The sequence below is a fragment of the Lactuca saligna genome, chromosome 9, assembly GCF_052625555.1.
Source record: "Lactuca saligna cultivar CGN05327 chromosome 9, ASM5262555v1, whole genome shotgun sequence".
In the NCBI taxonomy this organism is placed as follows: Eukaryota; Viridiplantae; Streptophyta; class Magnoliopsida; order Asterales; family Asteraceae; genus Lactuca; species Lactuca saligna.
Window position 1 is genome coordinate 1,299,823 of NC_136425.1, and position 21,435 is coordinate 1,321,257.

A 21,435-nucleotide genomic window follows, 5' to 3' on the forward strand; every position below is an offset into this window, starting at 1 on the left:
ATTCATAGTAAGGGGTTAGAGTATCATCGCATGAATATGTAGTTACAACATCGCTTGAACTCGTAATTCATCACCTATAGGTTATGGGTCTGCTGGTGTTTCCACTGGGTTGTCTAGAATAGTCCGTGGTCGCATCTATACTATGGTAGATGACTACATCGCCACATTGCCGGTTAAGGTTATGATATCTCTTTTCATCCTACATCACCTATTCATCATCATCTATTTACCTAATTATCATCACCTATCTCTCATCATTTTATTTCATCACACACCAACTATTTCATCTACCCATGTTTCATCCGCAACATATTTGTAGATATGAAATAAATATACCTTTTAAATCTTTTAAAACATGTATAAAATCGTTCATCCAGCATAGACAGCAAGTATTCAAATAATATGCACACATAGCACGTAATTATATAAAATAATTCATATCTATGTGTAAGATGAAAGTAACTATATATACCATAAAAATCCCATAAATGCTTCCTAACTTCAAACCGCAAGGTTTACTCTACTAAAACTTCATATTCTCGGCTCTATGGACCTAGAAGGGTCCAGATTACTAACTTCAAACCCCAAGGTTTACTCTACTAAAGCTTCATATTCTCAGCTCTCTTGACCTAGAAGGGTCTAGATCTATAACACAAACTTGCAAGAGGGGTTTGAGGCATTCAAAACCCTAAAGATCTATACAAACTTGCAAGAGGGGCTTGAATCACTTCATCTTTGGGGTTTTGAATGCCTCAAACCCCTCTTGCAAGTTTGTGTTATAGATCTAGACCCTTCTAGGTCCAGAGAGTTGAGAATATGAAGCTTTAGTGGAGTAAACATTGGGGTTTGAAGTTAGTAATCTGGACCCTTCTAGGTCCATAGAGCCGAGAATATGAAGCTTTAGTAGAGTAAACCTTGCGGTTTGAAGTTAGGAAGCATTTATGGGATTTTTATGGTATATATAGTTACTTTCATCTTACACATAGATATGAAGTATTTTATATAATTACGTGCTATGTGTGCATATTATTTGAATACTTGCTGTCTATGCTGGATGAACGATTTTATACATGTTTTAAAAGATTTAAAAGGTATATTTATTTCATAACTACAAATATGTTGCGGATGAAACATGGGTAGATGAAATAGTTGGTGTGTGATGAAATAAAATGATGAGATATAGGTGATGATAATTAGGTAAATAGATGATGATGAATAGGTGATGTAGGATGAAAAGAGATATCATAACCTTAACCGGCAATGTGGCAATGTAGTCATCTACCATAGTATAGATGCGACCACGGACTATTCTAGACAACCCAGTGGAAACACCAGCAGGCCCATAACCTATAGGTGATGAATTACGAGTTCAGGCGATGTTGTAACTACATATTCATGCGATGATACTCTAACCCCTTACTATGAATTACGAGTTCAGACGATATTGTAACTACGTATTCATGAGATGTCCCGAATTTCGCATGCCAAACCAATGGTCATAATTCACATCAGTAAGAATGGTTCATTCTTTTATAAAACCAAAGTCATATTGGAAATTTTGATTTTTGATTTTGGAAAATGTCAAACCATTGGTTTTTTATTTCGGTTTCGGTTTTTTGTGTTTTTTAAATATATTTTCAAGTTTTTTTTTTTTCATAGATTTTTTCATCAACAAATGTTGCTACAATTTCGTTGCGGGGAGGCTCTAATGTATTTCACCGCATCTTGTAGGTTTTTTACATGATAAACTTCGTGTTTTAACTCCATTTTCACAACTAGGTTTATGATATGAGCCATACACCTAATGTGAAAATGTTTGCGATTCTCGTAAATACCCGATAGTTCTTTCACAATGATGTTGATTGCCGTGTCATTTGTCTTGGCATTATCAACGGTCATCGTCATGACATTCTTCATCCCCCACTTGTTTATGCAAATTAGCAACTCCCGGGCCATCTCTTCAGCTTTGTGAGTATCAACCTCTCTAAAGTTGACTACCCTTTTGTGCATGACAAAATCTTTGGTAATGAAGTGGGCCGTGACAACCATATAATTTATCTTTTGACACGAGGATGTCCACGTGTTGGTTGTTAAGTGGATGGCTGTTTTGGGGTTGCTCAAATATTTGTACAACTTCTGCCTCTCCATTAAATAGAATGACACAACATCACGAGAAATTTTATGCCTTGAAGGCAATTTCACCCTACCATTGAGGGCGTTTACAAATTCTATGAATGCCTCGTTTTCAATGAGTTTAAATGGTAGTTCCCCGATGGTGAAAAGTCCTAGCAAGGCAAGTTGGATCCTAGTATCATCATGTTTCCATGTGTATACATGACCCTCGCCATTAGGAGCTTTCGTAAATGACAACTTTTGTTGTTTGTCATCAACTTGTTTCGGTATGTTGTCTGGATTTAACTTGCACCCATTAAAATGCTTGTTTATTGAAGTTGTCCCATTCCGGTTTGGATGTGCGGCTAGTAAATGTAAACAATAATTACATTCGGCCCACTTTCTTTCAATTTCATCGTCCTCCTTTATCCATTTGATCTCGAAGTATTTCCAAACAGGAGCGGTAAAATTATCTCTACCCTCACCTCGTCTGGTTGGGTTAATCCGGTCCCTTAACTCCTTTTGAGTCTTTTTTTTTTTTTTTTTTTTTTTTTTTTTTTTTTTTGGGTTTTGGTTTTTTGGGGTATTTTTCTTGTGTTCGTTTTTGTGGTGGTGGTGGTTTTTTTGTTTGTGTTGGTTTTTTTGGTTGTTTTTGTTTTTGTGTGGTTGCAAATTTTCGTTTTTTTGAAGGTTGTTGTTCTTGTGGCTCCTCTTCTTGGTTTGATTCATCACTTGGTATAACATTCCATGCCAGTGTTTCTTCTATATAATCTTCTTTTGAATCTTCTCCATAATCCTATATTGTCAAAATAAAACATATAATAAGTCATATTACGTTTAAATGATGAAAAATAAATATAAATAAAATCAGATTTGACACCCTTCCTTGCGGGGCTTGTAACTCATTTAATTTTTAACCAAATCAGGTGATTTTATAGTTTAAATTCAACTACAAATCCTAATCTACATGTAGGAAAAAGATTCAAGTCAAAATAAGTTAAATTGAATGAGTTATGCACATTTGAACAACAAAATCAGATCACGTTTTATTGCTGTTAGAAAAAAAAAATCAGATTTGACACCCTTCTTTGTAGGGCTTGTAACTCATTCAATTTTTAACCAAATCAAGCGTTTTTATAGTATAAATTCAACTACAAATCCTAATCTACATGTAGGAAAAAGATTCAGGTCAAAACAAGTTAAATTGAATTAGTTATGCACAATTTAAAATTTGGACAGATTGCTAAAGAAGTAAATATTGCTAATTTTAGTGTTGAAATATATTTGATTAATTGATTTTATTTACCTTGATGGCTACATTTGAGAAATGCATCTTTCACATCGTATGCTGATCTTAGAAATTCAAAGGTAGAGTTCCACCTTGTTGGAGTTTCACCACACAAAAACCTTTGACTTTCTACAGCCGCATCCTTCATGGCTTGTTTAAAGGTCTTGATCCGTTGCGGGGAGGCTCTAATGTATTTCACCGCATCTTGTAGGTTTTTTACATGATAAAATTCATGTTTTAACCCAATTTTCACAACTAGGTTTATGATATGAGCCATACACCTAATGTGAAAATGTTTGCCATTCTCGTAAATACCCGATAGTTCTTTCACAATGATGTTGATTGCCGCGTCATTTGTCTTGGCATTATCAACGGTCATCGTCATGACATTCTTCATCCCCCACTTGTTTATGCAAATTAGCAACTCCCGGGCCATGTCTTCAGCTTTGTGAGTATCAACCTCTCTAAAGTTGACTACCATTTTGTGCATGACAAAATCTTTGGTAATGAAGTGGGCCGTGACAACCATATAATTTATCTTTTGACACGAGGATGTCCACGTGTTGGTTGTCAAGTGGATGGCTGTTTTGGGGTGTCTCAAATGTTTGTACAACTTCTCCCTCTCAATTAAATAGAATGACACAACATCACGAGAAATTTTATGCCTTGAAGGCAATTTCACCCTACCATTGAGGGCGTTTACAAATTCTATGAATGCCTCGTTTTCAATGAGTTTAAATGGTAGTTCCCCGATGGTGAAAAGTCCTAGCAAGGCAAGTTGGATCCTATTATCATCATGTTCCATGTGTATACATGACCCTCGCCATTAGGAGCTTTCGTAAATGACAACTTTTGTTGTTTGTCATCAACTTGTTTCGGTATGTTGTCTGGATTTAACTTGCACCCATTAAAATGCTTGTTTATTGAAGTTGTCCCATTCCGGTTTGGATGTGCGGCTAGTAAATGTAAACAATAATTACATTCGGCCCACTTTCTTTCAATTCCATCGTCCTCCTTTATCCATTCGATCTCGAAGTATTTCCAAACAGGAGCGGTAAAATTATCTCTACCCTCACCTCGTCTGGTTGGGTTAATCCGGTCCCTTAACTCCTTTTGAGTCTTTTTTTTTTTTGGGTTTTGGTTTTTTGGGGTATTTTTCTTGTGTTCGTTTTTGTGGTGGTGGTGGTTTTTTTGTTTGTGTTGGTTTTTTTGATTGTTTTTGTTTTTGTGTGGTTGCAAATTTTCGTTTTTTTGAAGGTTGTTGTTCTTGTGGCTCATCTTCTTGGTTTGATTCATCACTTGGTATAACATTCCATGCCAGTGTTTCTTCTATATAATCTTCTTTTGAATCTTCTCCATAATCCTATATTCTCAACATAAAACATATAATAAGTCATATTACGTTTAAATGCTGAAAAATAAATATAAATAAAATCAGATTTGACACCCTTCCTTGCGGGGCTTGTAACTCATTTAATTTTTAACCAAATCAGGAGTTTTTATAGTTTAAATTCAACTACAAATCGAAAAAGATTCAAGTCAAAATAAGTTAAATTGAATGAGTTATGCACATTTGAACAACAAAATCAGATCACGTTTTATTGCTGTTAGAAAAAAAAAATCAGATATGACACCCTTCCTTGTAGGGCTTGTAACTCATTCAATTTTTAACCAAATCAAACGTTTTTATGGTCTAAATTCAACTACAAATCCTAATCTACATGTAGGAAAAAGATTCAGGTCAAAACAAGTTAAATTGAATGAGTTATGCACATTTGAACAACAAAATCAGATAACGTTTTATTGCTGTTAGAAAAAAAAAATCAGATTTGACACCCTTCTTTGTGAGGCTTGTAACTCATTCAATTTTGAACCAAATCAAGCGTTTTTATAGTCTAAATTCAACTAAAAATCCTAATCTACATGTAGGAAAAAGATTCAGGTCAAAACAAGTTAAATTGAATGAGTTATGCACATTTGAACAACAAAATCAGATCATGTTTTATTGCTGTTAGAAAAAAAAAATCAGATTTGACACCCTTCCTTGCGGGGCTTGTAACTCATTCAATTTTTTACCAAATCAAGCGTTTTTATAGTGTAAACTCAACTAAAAAATCCTAATCTACATGTAGGAAAAAGATTCAGGTCAAAACAAGTTAAATTGAACTAGTTATGCACAATTTAATATTTGGACAGATTGCTAAAGAAATAAATATTGCTAATGAGCTAAATGCTAATCTTACTTGGTCATCAAAGTCTTTTCCAATCCAATTAGCCGGATTACTATCTTCAATATTGGCATCATGAGCATCCGAGTTTCGGTATCTTGATAATGGTACATTTGGTAGCCCATCCAAATCCTACATTGTCAATTTTACACATTAATTATATAACAAAAGTACTAAACAAATTCGTAGTTTTTACAATCTTACATAATTACATTCATACTATAAACAATAAACTAATCTAACAAAAATCTTGCATGTATGTCTACAAAGTACATTGTTAAATGGAGCTTAAAACATGAAACATATATTATATGTACAACCTTTCATCCGTAAAGGAGTACTCCACTATGAGACTATGATCAAGAATCAAGATCTTTTAATTAAGTAGGTATAACAATGCATATATTTGGAATGGAGACAACAAAAGCAAAGAAAAAAAACTTGCATGCATGCATTATTTGGCGAATCATTGAAGCATTAAAGCAAATATTGAAATATATAATCTTAAAACATGAAATATAAATATATGCCCTTACTTGATCTTCATGAACATCCATAGTTTGAATCATTGAAGCAATTGAAGATGAAAATCAATGAATAATGATAAAGAATTGAAGATCGATTGAAACTTAGAGATGGAAACTTGTAATCGATGGAAACTTGGAGATGAAGAATTGAAGGATGATGAAGAGATGCCGATTGCCGATTGATGAAGAGAATAGCCAGTAGGGTTCGTGACTTAGGGAGTTGGGATCGTGGCCGTGAGCGATTTTTTTTGGTTACGTGACAGCTTGCGATTTGCGACTAGATGGGATGCAGAAGTTCAAGCGACAACAACGTCAACATTCAACAACATGGGGTTTTCTAGCCGGGTCAGTTCCCGGTTTTGGGCCGGTTCCAATAGCCGGTTCTTACCGGGTTCCGGTTCCAAATAATCACGAATTTATAGTATAGGTCCCGGCCCAACCGGTTCCATCGGGTGCCGGTTCCAGGACTGGTTTTGGTTCCGGCCGGTTCCCTGGTCCTTTTGCTCATCCCTAGTTATTTTCTATCTTTAAAAGATAATAATGGTTTTGAAATTAAAGGAAATTGTTTGTGTTGTCAACTTTTAATCAATCAATAATTTAGAAAGTTAATTAGTATTATTCCAAGATGAAGTGCCGGTGAATGAAGGCCAATGTATCCACACCATACATACATGATACATCTATTGTACATATGCGGTGCTTGATTCCCAAATAGAGACAAAATTCATAACATGAAGTCAAGAAGCCCCTTGGATAATCAATGATACGGAGACACTAATTTAATATTTTTTTTCCTAAAATATTTGATTGTTTATTACGAAGGAAACTTCCTGCCATTTATTATGGCCCTTCCCACATCTCCACCAACTCATACAACGTAGTACAGATGGCAGTCGCTGGAAAGAGCACATGCCCAGCTGCCACCATTTCCACACCCAAACCCAACCATTCTTCCTTTCTTAAAAAATTAGACTTGCAACATATAACCGCGTATTCATTTCACAACCAAACAAAATAGATAGGAATATATATACACACACAAACGTCGATCTATTGCTTCATTCAATTCAACTCCATTATATATCATACTTCGAGTTTCGCTATAGATACGCACAGAAAAGAAAATGTACAATAGTTCCAAATCAGACATGGGTCGTCGAGCATGGAACATACTAAGATTAGCTTTGTTATGGACAAGAAAAGGTGGAGTCTTTGCTTTAAAGAAAAAGCTGATGCAACTGCAGCTGCAGTTATCCCATTCCAACAAAGGCGTAGGATCACTACAAGATGGTGACCGTCAACTCTCTTTCGATGCCACCCCTATCATCCATGTCAGGATGCATCGACCCAACTCCATGCGTTTCCATTTGCCTCACATTCCTTGCATCAACCCACAAGCTGCTGATGCTTTTGATGCCTATGACTTCGATGATCAAAGTGACATCGACTATGCTTATCATCAGCCAAGACGGAGTTTCTTGATAACAAATGGAAAAGAACATGAACAAAATGATGAAGAAATGTGCGAGGAAGAAGGGATTGATGTTAAGGCTGAAGAGTTCATAGCTAATTTTTATCACCAACTTAAGCTTCAAAGGCAAATCTCCTACCTTCAATACAATCACGACTGATTAATCACTACCCACCACTGTATACGACCTTGACAGATATTAGGAGGCCCTGCTTTTAAAATTCATTTATTCATTTCCCACAAGTATCAGCTTTGTTACAGCTCAGAGATGACTTTGCACATTTATCATCCGGTATTTACGTTTTACTATACACATACACATTTATCGTTCTACTTTCCATCTGCATCTTTTATGATATCTAGGTAGACGATTAATTATAATTCTGTACACAAAGCAATAATATTATTTGTCTTAACTAATTACATGTTGCTTTATCTCCAATCCCCCAGAAAGTCGTGATTATATGTTATACTAAAGAAAATTATACAAAATATACTAAGTTTTAAAAAAAGTTGGATTTTCATACTTTCATATTTAAGTCGATACATTTTTTATTCAGTTTTGACACCCACAAAATATATCATCCAAAAGTGTCATAATATCATTATGTCATGTTAAGATCAAATCATCATATCACCATTCCATACTGACATTTGGATTGAAACAAATTGGATTGAAATAACATTGAATAAACAAAATTTAACACTACATTTTTTATTCAATTTCGACATCCATAAAATGATATCACCAAAAATATAATGTTATTCAACACCAAGTCATCATATACTACTTACATGTTACTATTCCACATTGACATCTGCACTTGAAACAAATTGAAGAATATAGTGTTAAAATCGAACATTTGTAAAGATGTAAGGCCTTAATAGTAGGAAAAATAACACGCTGTGAAAAATCAAAATTTTGTAAGAATTTAATGTCTTTGGTGCAATTTGTCCTATCTAAAATTTTCAAATTAACATCTCTCCACACGAACATATACAAGTATGTATGTCACAGGTCCTAAAATTATTTTTGTACTATATAAATGCATACCAAAGGGCTTCTAGCCCAGCGGTATCCGGTATTGCTCTTTTGCCTTGAGGTCGAGGGTTCAAGTCCCGTGAGGGATATAGGCAAACAATTAAGAGTAGTGTAGGAGTTGAATAGATTTATCGTATATTTTAATCCAAAACTAGCTTACTCACTAAACCTTTCTAACATAGTTGTTCTTGTTTTCGTACCTAAAAGTTTTAGACTTTTGGTAAAATAAAATAATAATAATAAAACTAATTAAATAATTAATTAAATTAGTGAAAATTAAAATAAAATAATAATAATAAAATTAGTTAATTAATTAATTAAATTAGTGAAAATTTGACAAAATCAATTCGTTTAATAATAATAGATTGATTTATATGTACAATTAAAACAAAATGGAGTTTTAGTGTTGAACGGGTGATATTTTGGTTAGAATGGTCATTTGTTTCATATTAGTGAAATTTGTGTTAGACAAAGGGGTTTGACTAATAAAATGACTAGGATTAGTTTTGTGAAGAATTATGTTGGAAATGATCATATGTGACTAAATCTTAAATTTAAGTTAGTTGGGGAGCTTTAATGAAAGAGTTCTAAAAAAAGGATGAACCATAGTTGCATAAAGGACCAAAGTTGTGTTATTTGAAGCTACATTTTGAAGGTTTGTATCGATCAGATACACTCACGTATGAATAACAATGAATAAACAAACTAAGCAAAAGGTTAAACAGAAAAACGACAGAACACGAGTAATCACAAAGATGTTTTCATTATGAAAGAATGTTCTCACCAAGAGAACGAGGTCACAAAGAGGGTCATCAAGACTTACATTAGGGTTTCACCCTAATGTTGATTATATACGATTACAGTAACTGAAATCCCACTAATTAAGGGATGTATATCTATCTAAGTAAAGGTGATTACAGTAACTGAAATCCCACTAATTAAGGGATGTATATCTATCTAAGTAAAGGTCTGGTCCTAAACACTAACATTACGGATCGGACATTTATTGTATATATATATGTATAACTCCCTAATATACATAAGACCAACAAGATCATTGGTTCATGCTGATGCTGATAAGATTTGTGCTGGTGTTGGCGTTGGTGTTAACGCTTGTGGTCAATGTGTGGTGTTTGACTCATCGAGATCATGAGGTGTGACCTTACAATCTCCCCTATCTGATGATGTCAAACTAATCTTCAACAACTTCTTCAGATTTTACTCCCCCTAAAAGTAAGATTTAAGCTTTAAGATTTTCCTTCTTTTGCCCCCCCCCCCCTCCTAAGAAAACGAATGCATCTGAGAAACACTTTAAAAACTTCTTCTATATCTTCTCTTGAAAAGATGTATGACCCCCCCCCCCCCCCCACACACACACACCCACCTACCAAATAAACAATTTTGCTCCCCCTAGATGTATAACCCTCTTGTTTCAAGAGTGTTTGATATTGAATGATCATAACATAACTTAATATTTCTCCCCCTTTTGTTATCATCAGAATGCCATAATCATAATGATAGTAGTAGAATCAGTGAGACATAAGAGCAATGGAAACAATCAGTGTATCATAAGTTGTAGCTGGTAATCAAGTGAGATTGCGATGTCTCCTAATAGTATGGGTTTGAACTATCATTCATTAACATAGTGCTATGAGAACTTATCAGTGTATTGTTTATATGTTGAATCATTAACTTCTTTTATTAGAAGAATAAGGGGCGAGACTGGAATGATGTGTGTAATACCTTTTGGTATGGAATATACACATCGACAAAGAGTGTCAAAGTTTTATAAGTGTATGGAAAATACAACGAATCATTAAATTTTTTAATAAAAAATTTGTTAGGAAAGAATGGGTAGGTACGCGTAATATCACGGAAAATGATATACCCATCGATACAAATTTTTCGAATTTTCATCAACGTCCGGTATCATACACCAAATCATAAAATTCTAAAGAAGAATGTAAGGTGGAAATGGATTGGTGCGTGGGATAAGCTACGATACATAGCCAAACCATCGACAAAAACGTTTCAAGCTCTCATCAGCGTGTATTTTACACTGAATCATAATGTTTTTAAAAAGAATTTATGTGCAAGAAGGGGTTGGTGCGTGTGATAACCTACGATACATAGACTAACCATCGAAATAGAGTTTCAAACTTTTATCAGTGTGTACTATATCATAGTGAATCGTTACGTTTTATCAAGAAGAAATTGGGGAGAGAATAAAGTGTTTGAATCATGTTGAGGTGGTATCAACGTGAAATATAAACATTTTAAACTTATCAATGAGAAGCGGTTTATCTTCTATATCTTAAAGTTAAGTTTCATTCAAGAGATTATAGTTCACCGCCAATTCATTTATTATGGCACAAGAAAAAATGGTAAAAACGATAATAGTGAAGAGATGGTAAACAAATGCATAGTTAAAAAAATATGTAGCTATTTCAGAGGACCTTTACGTAGCCTTTTTCCAAAGAATCATAAAGCAAGAAAATCTTTTTATTTAAAAGCTCATGAATTAGTTTTCTTTCTTCGAGATATCTCCCCCTTCAATACAATCCATAAAATAATGCACAAACAAGAACAAAGGAATCCATACCAAATATGATTTAACACAAACCTAAACTGAAGATTTCTTTAATCGTTGAAGTGTTGTGGATAGATTCCAAACTTCATGTTCATAAAGAACAAGAGAAGAACACGAACCCATCTTTGTAACCAACGAGTTAAGGGGCTCTAAAATGTATAGCCATCAAGTTTCCAAGATCAACATGAGGACACTCGAGGTTTTATCAAATTATAAGTCAGTAGATGAAAGTAAGACACATTATAATTATGGTGGCTTCTTGCATCCATAACAATGAGTGGAGGAGAAAGAGGACATTGTCAACAAGAAGAAGACTTGATGCCAATATTCTTCTCAACAACTAGAGCATTCAGAACATTTTGAATGACCCTAGCTCTTTCTAACTCTGGAAGGAAGAGGTGTAGTAGTAATTGACCTGCAAATAGAGAATAGAGAAAAGAAAATACTTGTAAACATTAGATGCAAAACTAGAGCAAACTATGTAAATTTCGTTAATGAGAGCATAATAAAAGAAGAACTTTTTTTTGTGTTTTTGAATTTTAAGAAAGAAAATAAAAGCAAGTTTATTTTAAGCGAGTTAGAAGAGGATCGAGTCATTCAAAGCCTGCCAAGATCTAAAATCAATTTATTCATGGTCTTCTCATCCAAAACTTTAGTGAAAATGTCTGTCAATTGATCAATGGATGAAATGTAGAACATATCAACTTTTCCTTTTTGAACTATGTACTTATTGAAGTGATGAAGAATGTCAATGTGCTTGGTCTTGGAATGTTGCACTAGATTTTGTATTATCTGAATGGTATTGGTGTTGTCACAACAAATGGGAGTTTTTAATAAGTTGAGACCATAGTCTAAAGTTGATTTTGAATCCAGAGAATTTGAGCACAAAACCTTTCAGTGGCTACATATTCAGCTTTAGCGGTAGAGCAAGCCACTAATGTTTGCTTCTTTTTGGAAAAGCTCACAACTCTATTTCCTAACATTTGAGCCCCTCCTGAAGTACTTTTTCAATCAATACTGCATCCATCATGATCTGAATCAGTGTATCCTACTAGCTTGAACTCAGAATCGCATGAATAGCATAACCTAAGATTAGGTGCGTGCTTCAAGTAACGAACGATCCTTTTATAGCGAGAATATATGATATTCCTTTGGATAGGCTTGATATCGAGCACATAATATGGTGGCAAACATAATGTCAAGATGAATGACAATAAGATAGAGCAGTGAACCTATCATTCCTTGGTATAGGGTTACATTCACATTAGCGCCAGTTATATCAACAAAGATAAACGTTGATGAAGACATTGCAGTCTTCGTTGGTTTTCTATAATAAATGCCAAACTTATTTAGTGTCTTTGTAATATATTTAGCTTAAAAACAATCATTCCATCAGTTAATTGTTTAACCTGAAAACCTAAAAATAAAGTTAGTTCACCCATCATGCTCATCTCAGATTTCTTTGACATAACCTCAACGAACTCAGAACTTAGTTTCTCATCAGTGGATCCGAAAATGATATCATCAACATACACTTGAGCAAGGATAATGTGACATCCTTAATGCTTGATGTACAAGCTGTTATCAATTTTTCCTCATTTCTATCCACTTTGTAGAAGATAACTCATCAGTGTTTCATACCATGCCCTGGGTTCCTGCTTCAAACCATAGACAACTTTATCAATACGATGTATATGATTGGGAGATTCTTCACTTTAAAAACATGGAGGTTGCTTTAGAAAGAATTCTTTTTGAAGATCCCCATGTAAGAAGGTAGTTTTTATGTCCATTTGATAGACTTTGAAGTTCTTGAATGAATAAAAAGAAAGGAACATAATAATTGCTTCAAGTCTAACAACAAGGGAAAAGGTTCCGTCATAGTCTAACCCTTCCAGTTGACAAAATCCTTGGGCGACAAGTCTTTCTTTATTAATAATGATGATTCTATCTACATCCATCTTGTTTCTGAAGATCCAATGGGTACGAATGATGGTTTTTCCTTGAGGCCTGGGAACTAGAGTCCACACTCAATGACGTTCAAACTCATTCAGCTCATCTTGCATCGCTTTGATCTAGTCAACTTCCATGAGAGAATCAACAACATTATTTGGTTTGATCATCGAGAAAAAATTCACAAACATGCAGGAATTGCTGTTGACTTTACTGCATGTGAGAATCCCATAATTTAATTCTCAATTGATTTGAGATTCATGATGAACTCAAAGGATTCTAGGATTAGTACTCTCATTCGTGTGTTTGGAAACGAATCTTCCTGATTTCAGGAGTTAATGGCTTAGCTTCTTCAAAAACAACAATGTGATCTTCAGAGTCGAAATCACAGTTGACGATTTGATCATTAATGGGAACCACGTGCTTAGTGACATTAGGTAAGCACTTGGGAACAGGATCTGAAGAGATAAAAGTAAGTTCATTCATAATGGAAGAAAGATGATCAATCTAATTATGGATGAATGAATCTTCATCAAACTTGACTTGTGCAGTTTCCTCGACAATTTGTGTTGAAAGATTGAATACCTTGAAGGCCTTGGACACACTAGATTATCCCGAAAACACTCCATCTGCTTTGGCTTCGAACTTTGAGCGTTGATATATTTGTTTCAAAATGTAGTCGACACATCCAAACACATGAAAGTAGGGAATACTTTATGATCATAAAGAACTTCCCATTGCTTAATGAGTGATTTGATTTCATCAGCACCACACTGATAATAAACTCTGGTTCGAGGATTTTTTTTTAACATTAGAACATTGTTTTCTTTTAACAGCAAAAACTGAAGAGTCTTGATGATTGGATTTAAAAACTCTTGCTTTAGTTCAGGACCATGGAATGTCATCGATGGTATGCTTTGATGAATCTTCACCATGAGACACAAAAGATATTAAAGAATCATCTTAAATAGAAGGCTTTGATTGATCTCCAAATTCAACGTTGCTAAAATAGAACTGAGGAAACATGCTGATAATTTTGTTTACAAAATGAGCTTCAGCATTTGAGATAAGAAGTTTTAGAAGGATCTTAGTAGAGGGAAAAACATACTCATGATGAGGAAGTTGACAAGAATGATCAAGAGTAGATAAACGAGATACACTTTGGTATTACCATTAGAGTCCATAGTACAATATGTATTAATTAGAGTTTAATTTATGAAATAGGTACTTACAAATCTATTTTATAAATCTTTCTTGAGACTTTCAACATTATAAAAAGTTTGTTTAGTCTCGACCTTTCTGATTAATGAAACAGCGCCTTCAACATCACCCCAAGAATTTTCTCACATTGATCAGGAATTTGATCATTAATAATTCTCGTGACATTACAGTGTCAAGAAGCCCAATTATTTAAAAAAAAAAGTTGAATTCTTCTTGCATGATCAACCATTTTTTGTTTCTCAGCATGAAGAAAATTGTTGGTCAGTGAGATACAAGTGTTTTCCTTTTTTAAATGAGAAAGAGAGTCCTCAAAAACATTGTGTTCTTCTCTAAGATTTTTTAACTATGTTTTGAGAGAAGATTTTTCTTTATTAGAGATAGATATATCAAAATGTAAATTATGAAACATGTCATCCCTTTCAGTGGAAGAATATTTAACGAAATTCTTTACCTGATATGTTGAGCCTGAGTCCTAGTCTTGAGACTTAGAGTTTGTAGCAGCTTGAGAAAGGTCAGAGTCAAATGTACTAACACTGTCCCATGGTGCTTCAGAAGGAGACTCGATGATTTGAGCCATGTGATACTTATCTTTTGAGACTTCATTATCAGAGAGATCTTCTCTGTCAAAGGTGGATGATAGAGTGAACATCATCTCATGAGTAGTTGAGCAACTTTGAACCAAACGATATACATGAAATGGAAATAATTTTCAATAGAAATCCTCGCCTTTACATTGAGATTTACGATCCTTATTTCTTCCCTTATGTATCCTGGTATAGATTTCTTTTTTACTTTACTAACATATGCATTTTCATTGGATAACTGATGTATAGAGACGATGAGACCCTTGTTTATGATATCAAGCATGTCATAGTCCATGATTTTGAGAACATCCATGGCCTTTGATTTCCAAGCAGGAAAGTTTTGTTCATCAAAAGCAAGGATTTTGTTGAGAGCATACGACTTGGCATTATAGAATGTGGACATGATCACTTGAGTGTATCGAAAACCTGCTCTGATACCAATTGAAAGTTTCTATCGATCGGATACGCTCAAGTATGAATAACAATAACTAAACAAACTAAGAAAAAGATTAAACATAAAAATAAAAGAACAAAAGTAATCAAAAAGGTGCTTTCACTAAGAAAGAATGTTCTCACCTAGAGAATGAGGTCACAAAGACGGTCACCAAGAATTACATTAGGGTTTCACCCTAATGTTGATTAAATATGATTACAATAAATGAAATACCACTAGTTAAGGGATGTATACCTATCTAAGTAATGGTCTGGTCCGAATCACTAAGATTACATGTCATACATATAATCTATATATACCTATAAATGCCAAATATACATAAGATCAACAAGATCATTGGTTCATGTTGATGTTAATAAGAACTGGTGTTGGTGCTGACATTGATGTTGGCACTGGTGGTCAGTGTGTGGTGTGTGACTCAATCGATCATAAGGTGTGACCTTACACTTTCTTAAAAATCTCATCTCTATCATGAAATCAACCCTATACTCCCCCTATTGACATTTTCTTACCTTAAATCCATGGAGTTATGATGCTTGAAGTTCATGTTTGAAGCCTTTGTCAAATCCCCTCAAGTTCAAGTAGTTACTGGTAGTTTCTCCCATTTTTATCTTCTAATTTTTGTTCTAGAACATCATGGATGTGGTAGATCTGAACCTCCCTACCAATTATTTAGTTCACGTGAGTTTTATGTTGTGTTTTCATTTCTAGAAGCATCTTTTATCTTCAACTAGCAAATACTTGGTAGATTTGGTTATTAGAGTGGTTTAAATGGATTTTCAAACCATATATCTTTCAAATCCGAATCTAGGTCTTATTTGTGATGTTTTATGTTCTAATTTCACTCCTAGATCCATATCTAAGCTTCAACTCGCTAATAGTTACGCAATATGGGAAGTTTGGGTGTGATTTGGGGGGGTTTCTTTGCCATCAATGGTGAAATCAAAATTTTGTCATTTAATTGGGGGATTCTTAGTGCTTCATGTTTATCTAATGTTTTTAGATCCATTTTCAGAATTACAATTCATACTCTCATTTGGATTTACTTGATTTTTTGTCATAATTTGGGGTTTTCTAACCCAAGGAAATATAGATATTAAATCCATAGTTTATGATGAGTATGAAGCTTTTTTTTTTTTTTTTTTTATGTTCTCATGAAGTTTAATCATCAACTTTAAAATTTTGATGGAAATTCATGCTTGGTTTGGTAACTAATGAGTTTTTGAAGAAGAAAACCTTCTTTAGATTCCATGAGAAGCTTTTAGCTCAATGTTAATCGTAGATTGAGTTTTAACCTTCAATGTCTCTATAAATTTCATATGTTTTAAGTTATATATTGGTATTAACTCATTTGGCTACAATCCATATTTACACATAACGATATTCGGTGTAATTAAAGTTCTATATGCTCATTAAGCTTCGTATTTTAACTTATGAGTCCATTATTTTAGATTTGATGTTATATGAAAGTTAAATGACTTAATAAGCAAAAGTTGCAAAATTTGAAATCTGTTAGCGATTCCACGATGCACCATGAAGGGGTCTCGATGTATTCTCTATGCAGACTCATTTTGATTGTCGTTTTTAACCTGAATTGTGAGTTCAATTCCATTCCTTTGGTTCCTTTTGGTTTCCATGAGTTATAATTAGATAATTAAGGATTATTATAGACTTAGAGTGATGGGTTAATCCTTAGAAATATATTCTTAGTCTTTGACAATTTGTAACAATGATACTAGGTGTTGAGTTGGAGGAACAAGCTTGGTGAAGTATAAGAAGTGTGGAGTATCACCCGCATTGCACTAATGTGAGTTTACCGAGAGCCTATGCTATAGATTGCAAATTCTCAATGAAATGTTTTATTGATTTTTGTATGCTTCTACTTGGTATGTTCTTTCTATATAAGGAAGCAAGTAAAATGTTTTGTAGAAGTGGTTTGGAAAATAAAATAGTTTTTCCATAAACGGTTGATTTGAATATAAAAGAGATTTAAGATGTAATATTTAGAATTTGTTATCGATAAAGGGCTTCGATAAAAGTAACTTGTTGTTTTATGTTGGTATGATATTTTATGATGTTCTCATGTTGAAAGGAAGTTTTTTATGGAACATGTTGCTTTTTGTTGAAATGTTGGTTTTATGACTTGAGGTATTAACATGTGCATAGATAATAATGTATGCCTATAGAATAATATTGCTAATAACATATGATCCTATAGGGTCACACCTTATAGCAAGTTACCATCAACTGGTTATTTATCAGTATAATTTGATTATTAATAAATTTATTAACACTTGTATTTCATTGGAAAATTATTGTTTCATGAAAATAATATTTCACTAATTGAGAATTTATTATTTCTGGAAATAATATTTATTGGAGAAATAACAGCTTATGAAATCTATCATAAAGTATGAGTATTTATAAGCTATATTTATATCTTAATAAACTAGTTAAAGTTTATTTATATAAATGGGTAGCTTTGTATTAAAGATATATATATATATATATATATATATATATATATATATATATATATATATATATAGTACTTGGAGTAGCTTCTCTTCCAATGCCCATTGTCATGGCAGCAAAAGCAAGTAGCCTCCTTTGGATCACAGGCACGGGGAGCTTCGGAACTAGATTTTCTTTTAGGGAAAATAATTGACGAACCGACTTGAGACTTTCCCTTCCAGTTTTGTTTCCATTAGAACAATGATGTGTAGATCGATAGATTTCAAACGGGTAATTGAATCATAAACAAAGAACACAATGATCAAAATAGTGTCGAATGATTAATAATCTCTGCCTTTGAAGAACTCAATAAATAATTGCTACCGTAAAGGCAAAGTAGGGTTACAAGAGAATCGACAGTAGATACGGTACATGCATGCACTATTTATAGCTAAACCATAATCATTAAAGACATTGGGTGGATAGACCCAACCCATTACATAAAATGGACTAAATAATATAAATACAATTGACGTAATCCATTTGATCCAACAATCTCCCCCTTTGTGTCAAATGAGGAAGGAGACTCTTCCCGGTTGTGTTCGTTTTTGTGTATTGAATATCTTGGGATTGATATTGAGCAATGAACTGGGAATTGCAATGTACCATCGTGTCATATCATAATAGTACTTTTTCTTAGTTGCATTATTTGCCTTGCATTGCCTGCGATCTATAAAGCATAGTTTAAGCAGGAAGTGGAGAACAGGTGTTTATCATGCAAAGCAAATATACATTTCTGAATATTGCCTCTTTCTTTTGATCCTCGTTGAAACATCACACTTCAGTTGTCCTTTTCAATTTTCCCCATATTCATCTTCTCGATGTATTTCGTAGAAGCTTCGGGAAGGATTGTTGGTTTCTTTCGCAACACAGTGACAATTTCAACATCCATCTTCACCACTTCATGGATGTACGAAACCAACATCATATTGATATGAGCAATAATTGGTTCATACTTTTTTTCTTCCTTCATCAAGATGTGTAATAGTGTAATCCAGTCGTAGACATTGAAAAATGGTAGATCAGTGAGAAAGAGAACTTAAACACTGAACTCTCCGAACCTCGAGCAGTCTTAACCTTAGCATTGACAAAGTTGTCTGTTTGTATAGGTCTAATCACCTTTATAGATATTATTTTCATTGCGCTCCAAGTAAGGTTTTGAGGCTGACTATGCGTCAGATAACATTCAATTAGTGAATTGTTAACATCTTCATCCGAATCTGAAGCATTTAAATTACATCAAAGCTACAAAACAGAAAAGCTTTTGGGGTAATTGGAAAATCAAATTGTGAATCCAATATGTTCTCTAGATCGAACAAGGTGACCAACTCTAACCAGTGAATGCTTTCTTTGTCAATTGTTTCATTATAATTCGCTCTATTGACCAAGGAGGAAATAACGCCTTCTTAGCTTCTAGAGTGATTTGAGAATCACGAAGCGCTTTCTCTTTTTCTTCTGGTTCTCTAATGATGTGATTGTGTTCATCAATTTGAGCTTCACGATTCTTCATTCATTTCTGCTCATGCTCGTCAGGCTCATCCTCTTCACTATCATGGATAACCTTTTCCTTACCTCTAGAACCCAAAGCTACATTAACCTTTGGGTTGACTTTTGACTTTGTCTTTTTAGTAGTATCAGCTGGTTGTGAGGATTTTTTTTCGTAGACAGCTTCACAGTGTCTCCCCCTTATTTCGGAAGTGTGCCAGATTCCGAAACACCTTCCATCCTGTTTAGCATTGCGAACACAGGCCGAAGCTTATCAACTAGATGCTTTCTTACAGATTTTGTGATTAGAGTATCACGAGTCTCATTGAAATTGTTCAAGTAAGCATGCACATCAGCAATGCAACTCTTCATAGCATCTTTTTTAGACAAAAGATCGTCAATTCGCCGATTAGCATGAGCGAGCTTGACCAATAAAACTTTCACATTCTCTATTTTGACAGAAATCTTATCCATTATTTTGTTCTCAACAGCCAAATCTTCATAAAGCTTGTCTATTTTGGAAGAGATAAAGGTCTGAAACTCTGTATTGGCAAATTGAATTCTAGTGTGAACGTTCTCAAGAGCATCCTTCTTATTCCGAAGGGTAGATCCAAGACTAGCTATTAATACATTCACATTTACAGTGTTCGTATCAAAGGAAGTATGGAAAGTACTCATAAAAGATTAAGCACCAGAAATTAGTTTATCGACTTTTTCGGTTGTCTCCTTGCAAACAGAAGCAGAGTCATCAACTTCCTTGTTTGTTTTGTCAAGGTTTGCAGTGTGCTCTTTGGTTAATGTTTCAAGGAATGCATTTACTGTTTCCTCCGAATAGTCACTACCAGAGGATGCTTTGGTAGACTAAAAGAGGGTATCCAACTTCTCATTGATGGCCTTGAGTTTTCCTTTGGTAACTAGAGCATCAGCATCACTATCTTCTTGAATTGTGAAAGGACTATAAACAAAAGCTTCAAAATCTTCATCACCCCCGAAAATAGTATTCGGATTATCTTGTCAGAGAGGTGAGACAGGATTAGAACCTTGATCAAGAGTAAAACCTGAAGCACCTATCCTTGTATCAGATGCGTTAACAAAAACTGGAGGTTAACTAGTGGCGATGGTGATTGTTGTTGCTGTAGAATCAATGAACAAAGGAGTCGACTGTGTAACGGTGGCTTGTGGTTACGAAAATACCATAGAGAAAGTTGGAAATGGTGTGATAGTGATTCAAGTAGTAGTAGTAGTAGTAATGGGGTAGTGAGGAGGAGTAAACCCCTGAAAGAAATCATTTGTAATTGGAATAGATGTAGGCATGTGAAAAGTGACCTCAGGGTTTGTAGGTATTGGCTCCGAAACTTGGGGTTGCAAAGTTGCAACGGTGTCATGTTGTTCGTGCTATACTAGATGTTCGATGCGAATCTCAGAGACAATGTTGGATTCAGAATCCTCCTCATCACTTGGGGTGGGAGTTTGTGGCTTGCGAGCAAGTTGCTTCACTTTCTTCTCCGGTACCCAAGTCAAAGTTCAAGCGCTTAATCGAAGAAATCTCAAGAATTTCAAATTTTTGATTAAAGAACTCAAGCTAAAGGCAAATATTTAAAATTCAAATTCAATCAAACCAAGAGGCATAATGAAGACAAATATGACACAATAAGAACTATGTGATATGATATTTTTCACTCTCGAAAAAGTGAAAGAATTGAGCTAGGCTCCTACGTGGGTTGGCCCAGTGCTTCGGTTAAAGCTAATTTGGCCATGTCGGTTTCTTAAAGATGTGTCAATTCTAGTTTTTGACTATCTAGTCTTGAGGACATGATATTCTGAACTGTGTTATTTTTGCTCAAAGGCCAACTAAAGAATAAAGTTTACATAAAAGTTATGGTCGGTTTATTGGGTTACATCGTAGCGAGTCTTCCTGACTTTGGGAGTCTGTGATATATGAAAGGTATCACGATGCTCGTCTAGGTAG

General features: G+C 34.3%; 1 protein-coding gene across 1 annotated transcript; it reads left to right on the plus strand.

The window, feature by feature from the left end:
* The first annotated feature begins 7,226 nt into the window (after nucleotides 1–7,226).
* LOC145017692 (uncharacterized) lies at nucleotides 7,227–8,182 on the plus strand. Its single transcript, XM_078975679.1, has one exon. The coding sequence runs from the start codon at nucleotides 7,280–7,282 to the stop codon at nucleotides 7,784–7,786; it is 507 nt and encodes a 168-aa protein (XP_078831805.1). The 5' UTR covers nucleotides 7,227–7,279; the 3' UTR covers nucleotides 7,787–8,182.
* The last annotated feature ends 13,253 nt before the right edge of the window (nucleotides 8,183–21,435 follow it).

Bases quoted from the DNA above. Each gene is read 5' to 3' on its own strand.
- LOC145017692 (XM_078975679.1), top strand. From the start codon at position 7,280: ATGTACAATAGTTCCAAATCAGACATGGGTCGTCGAGCATGGAACATA.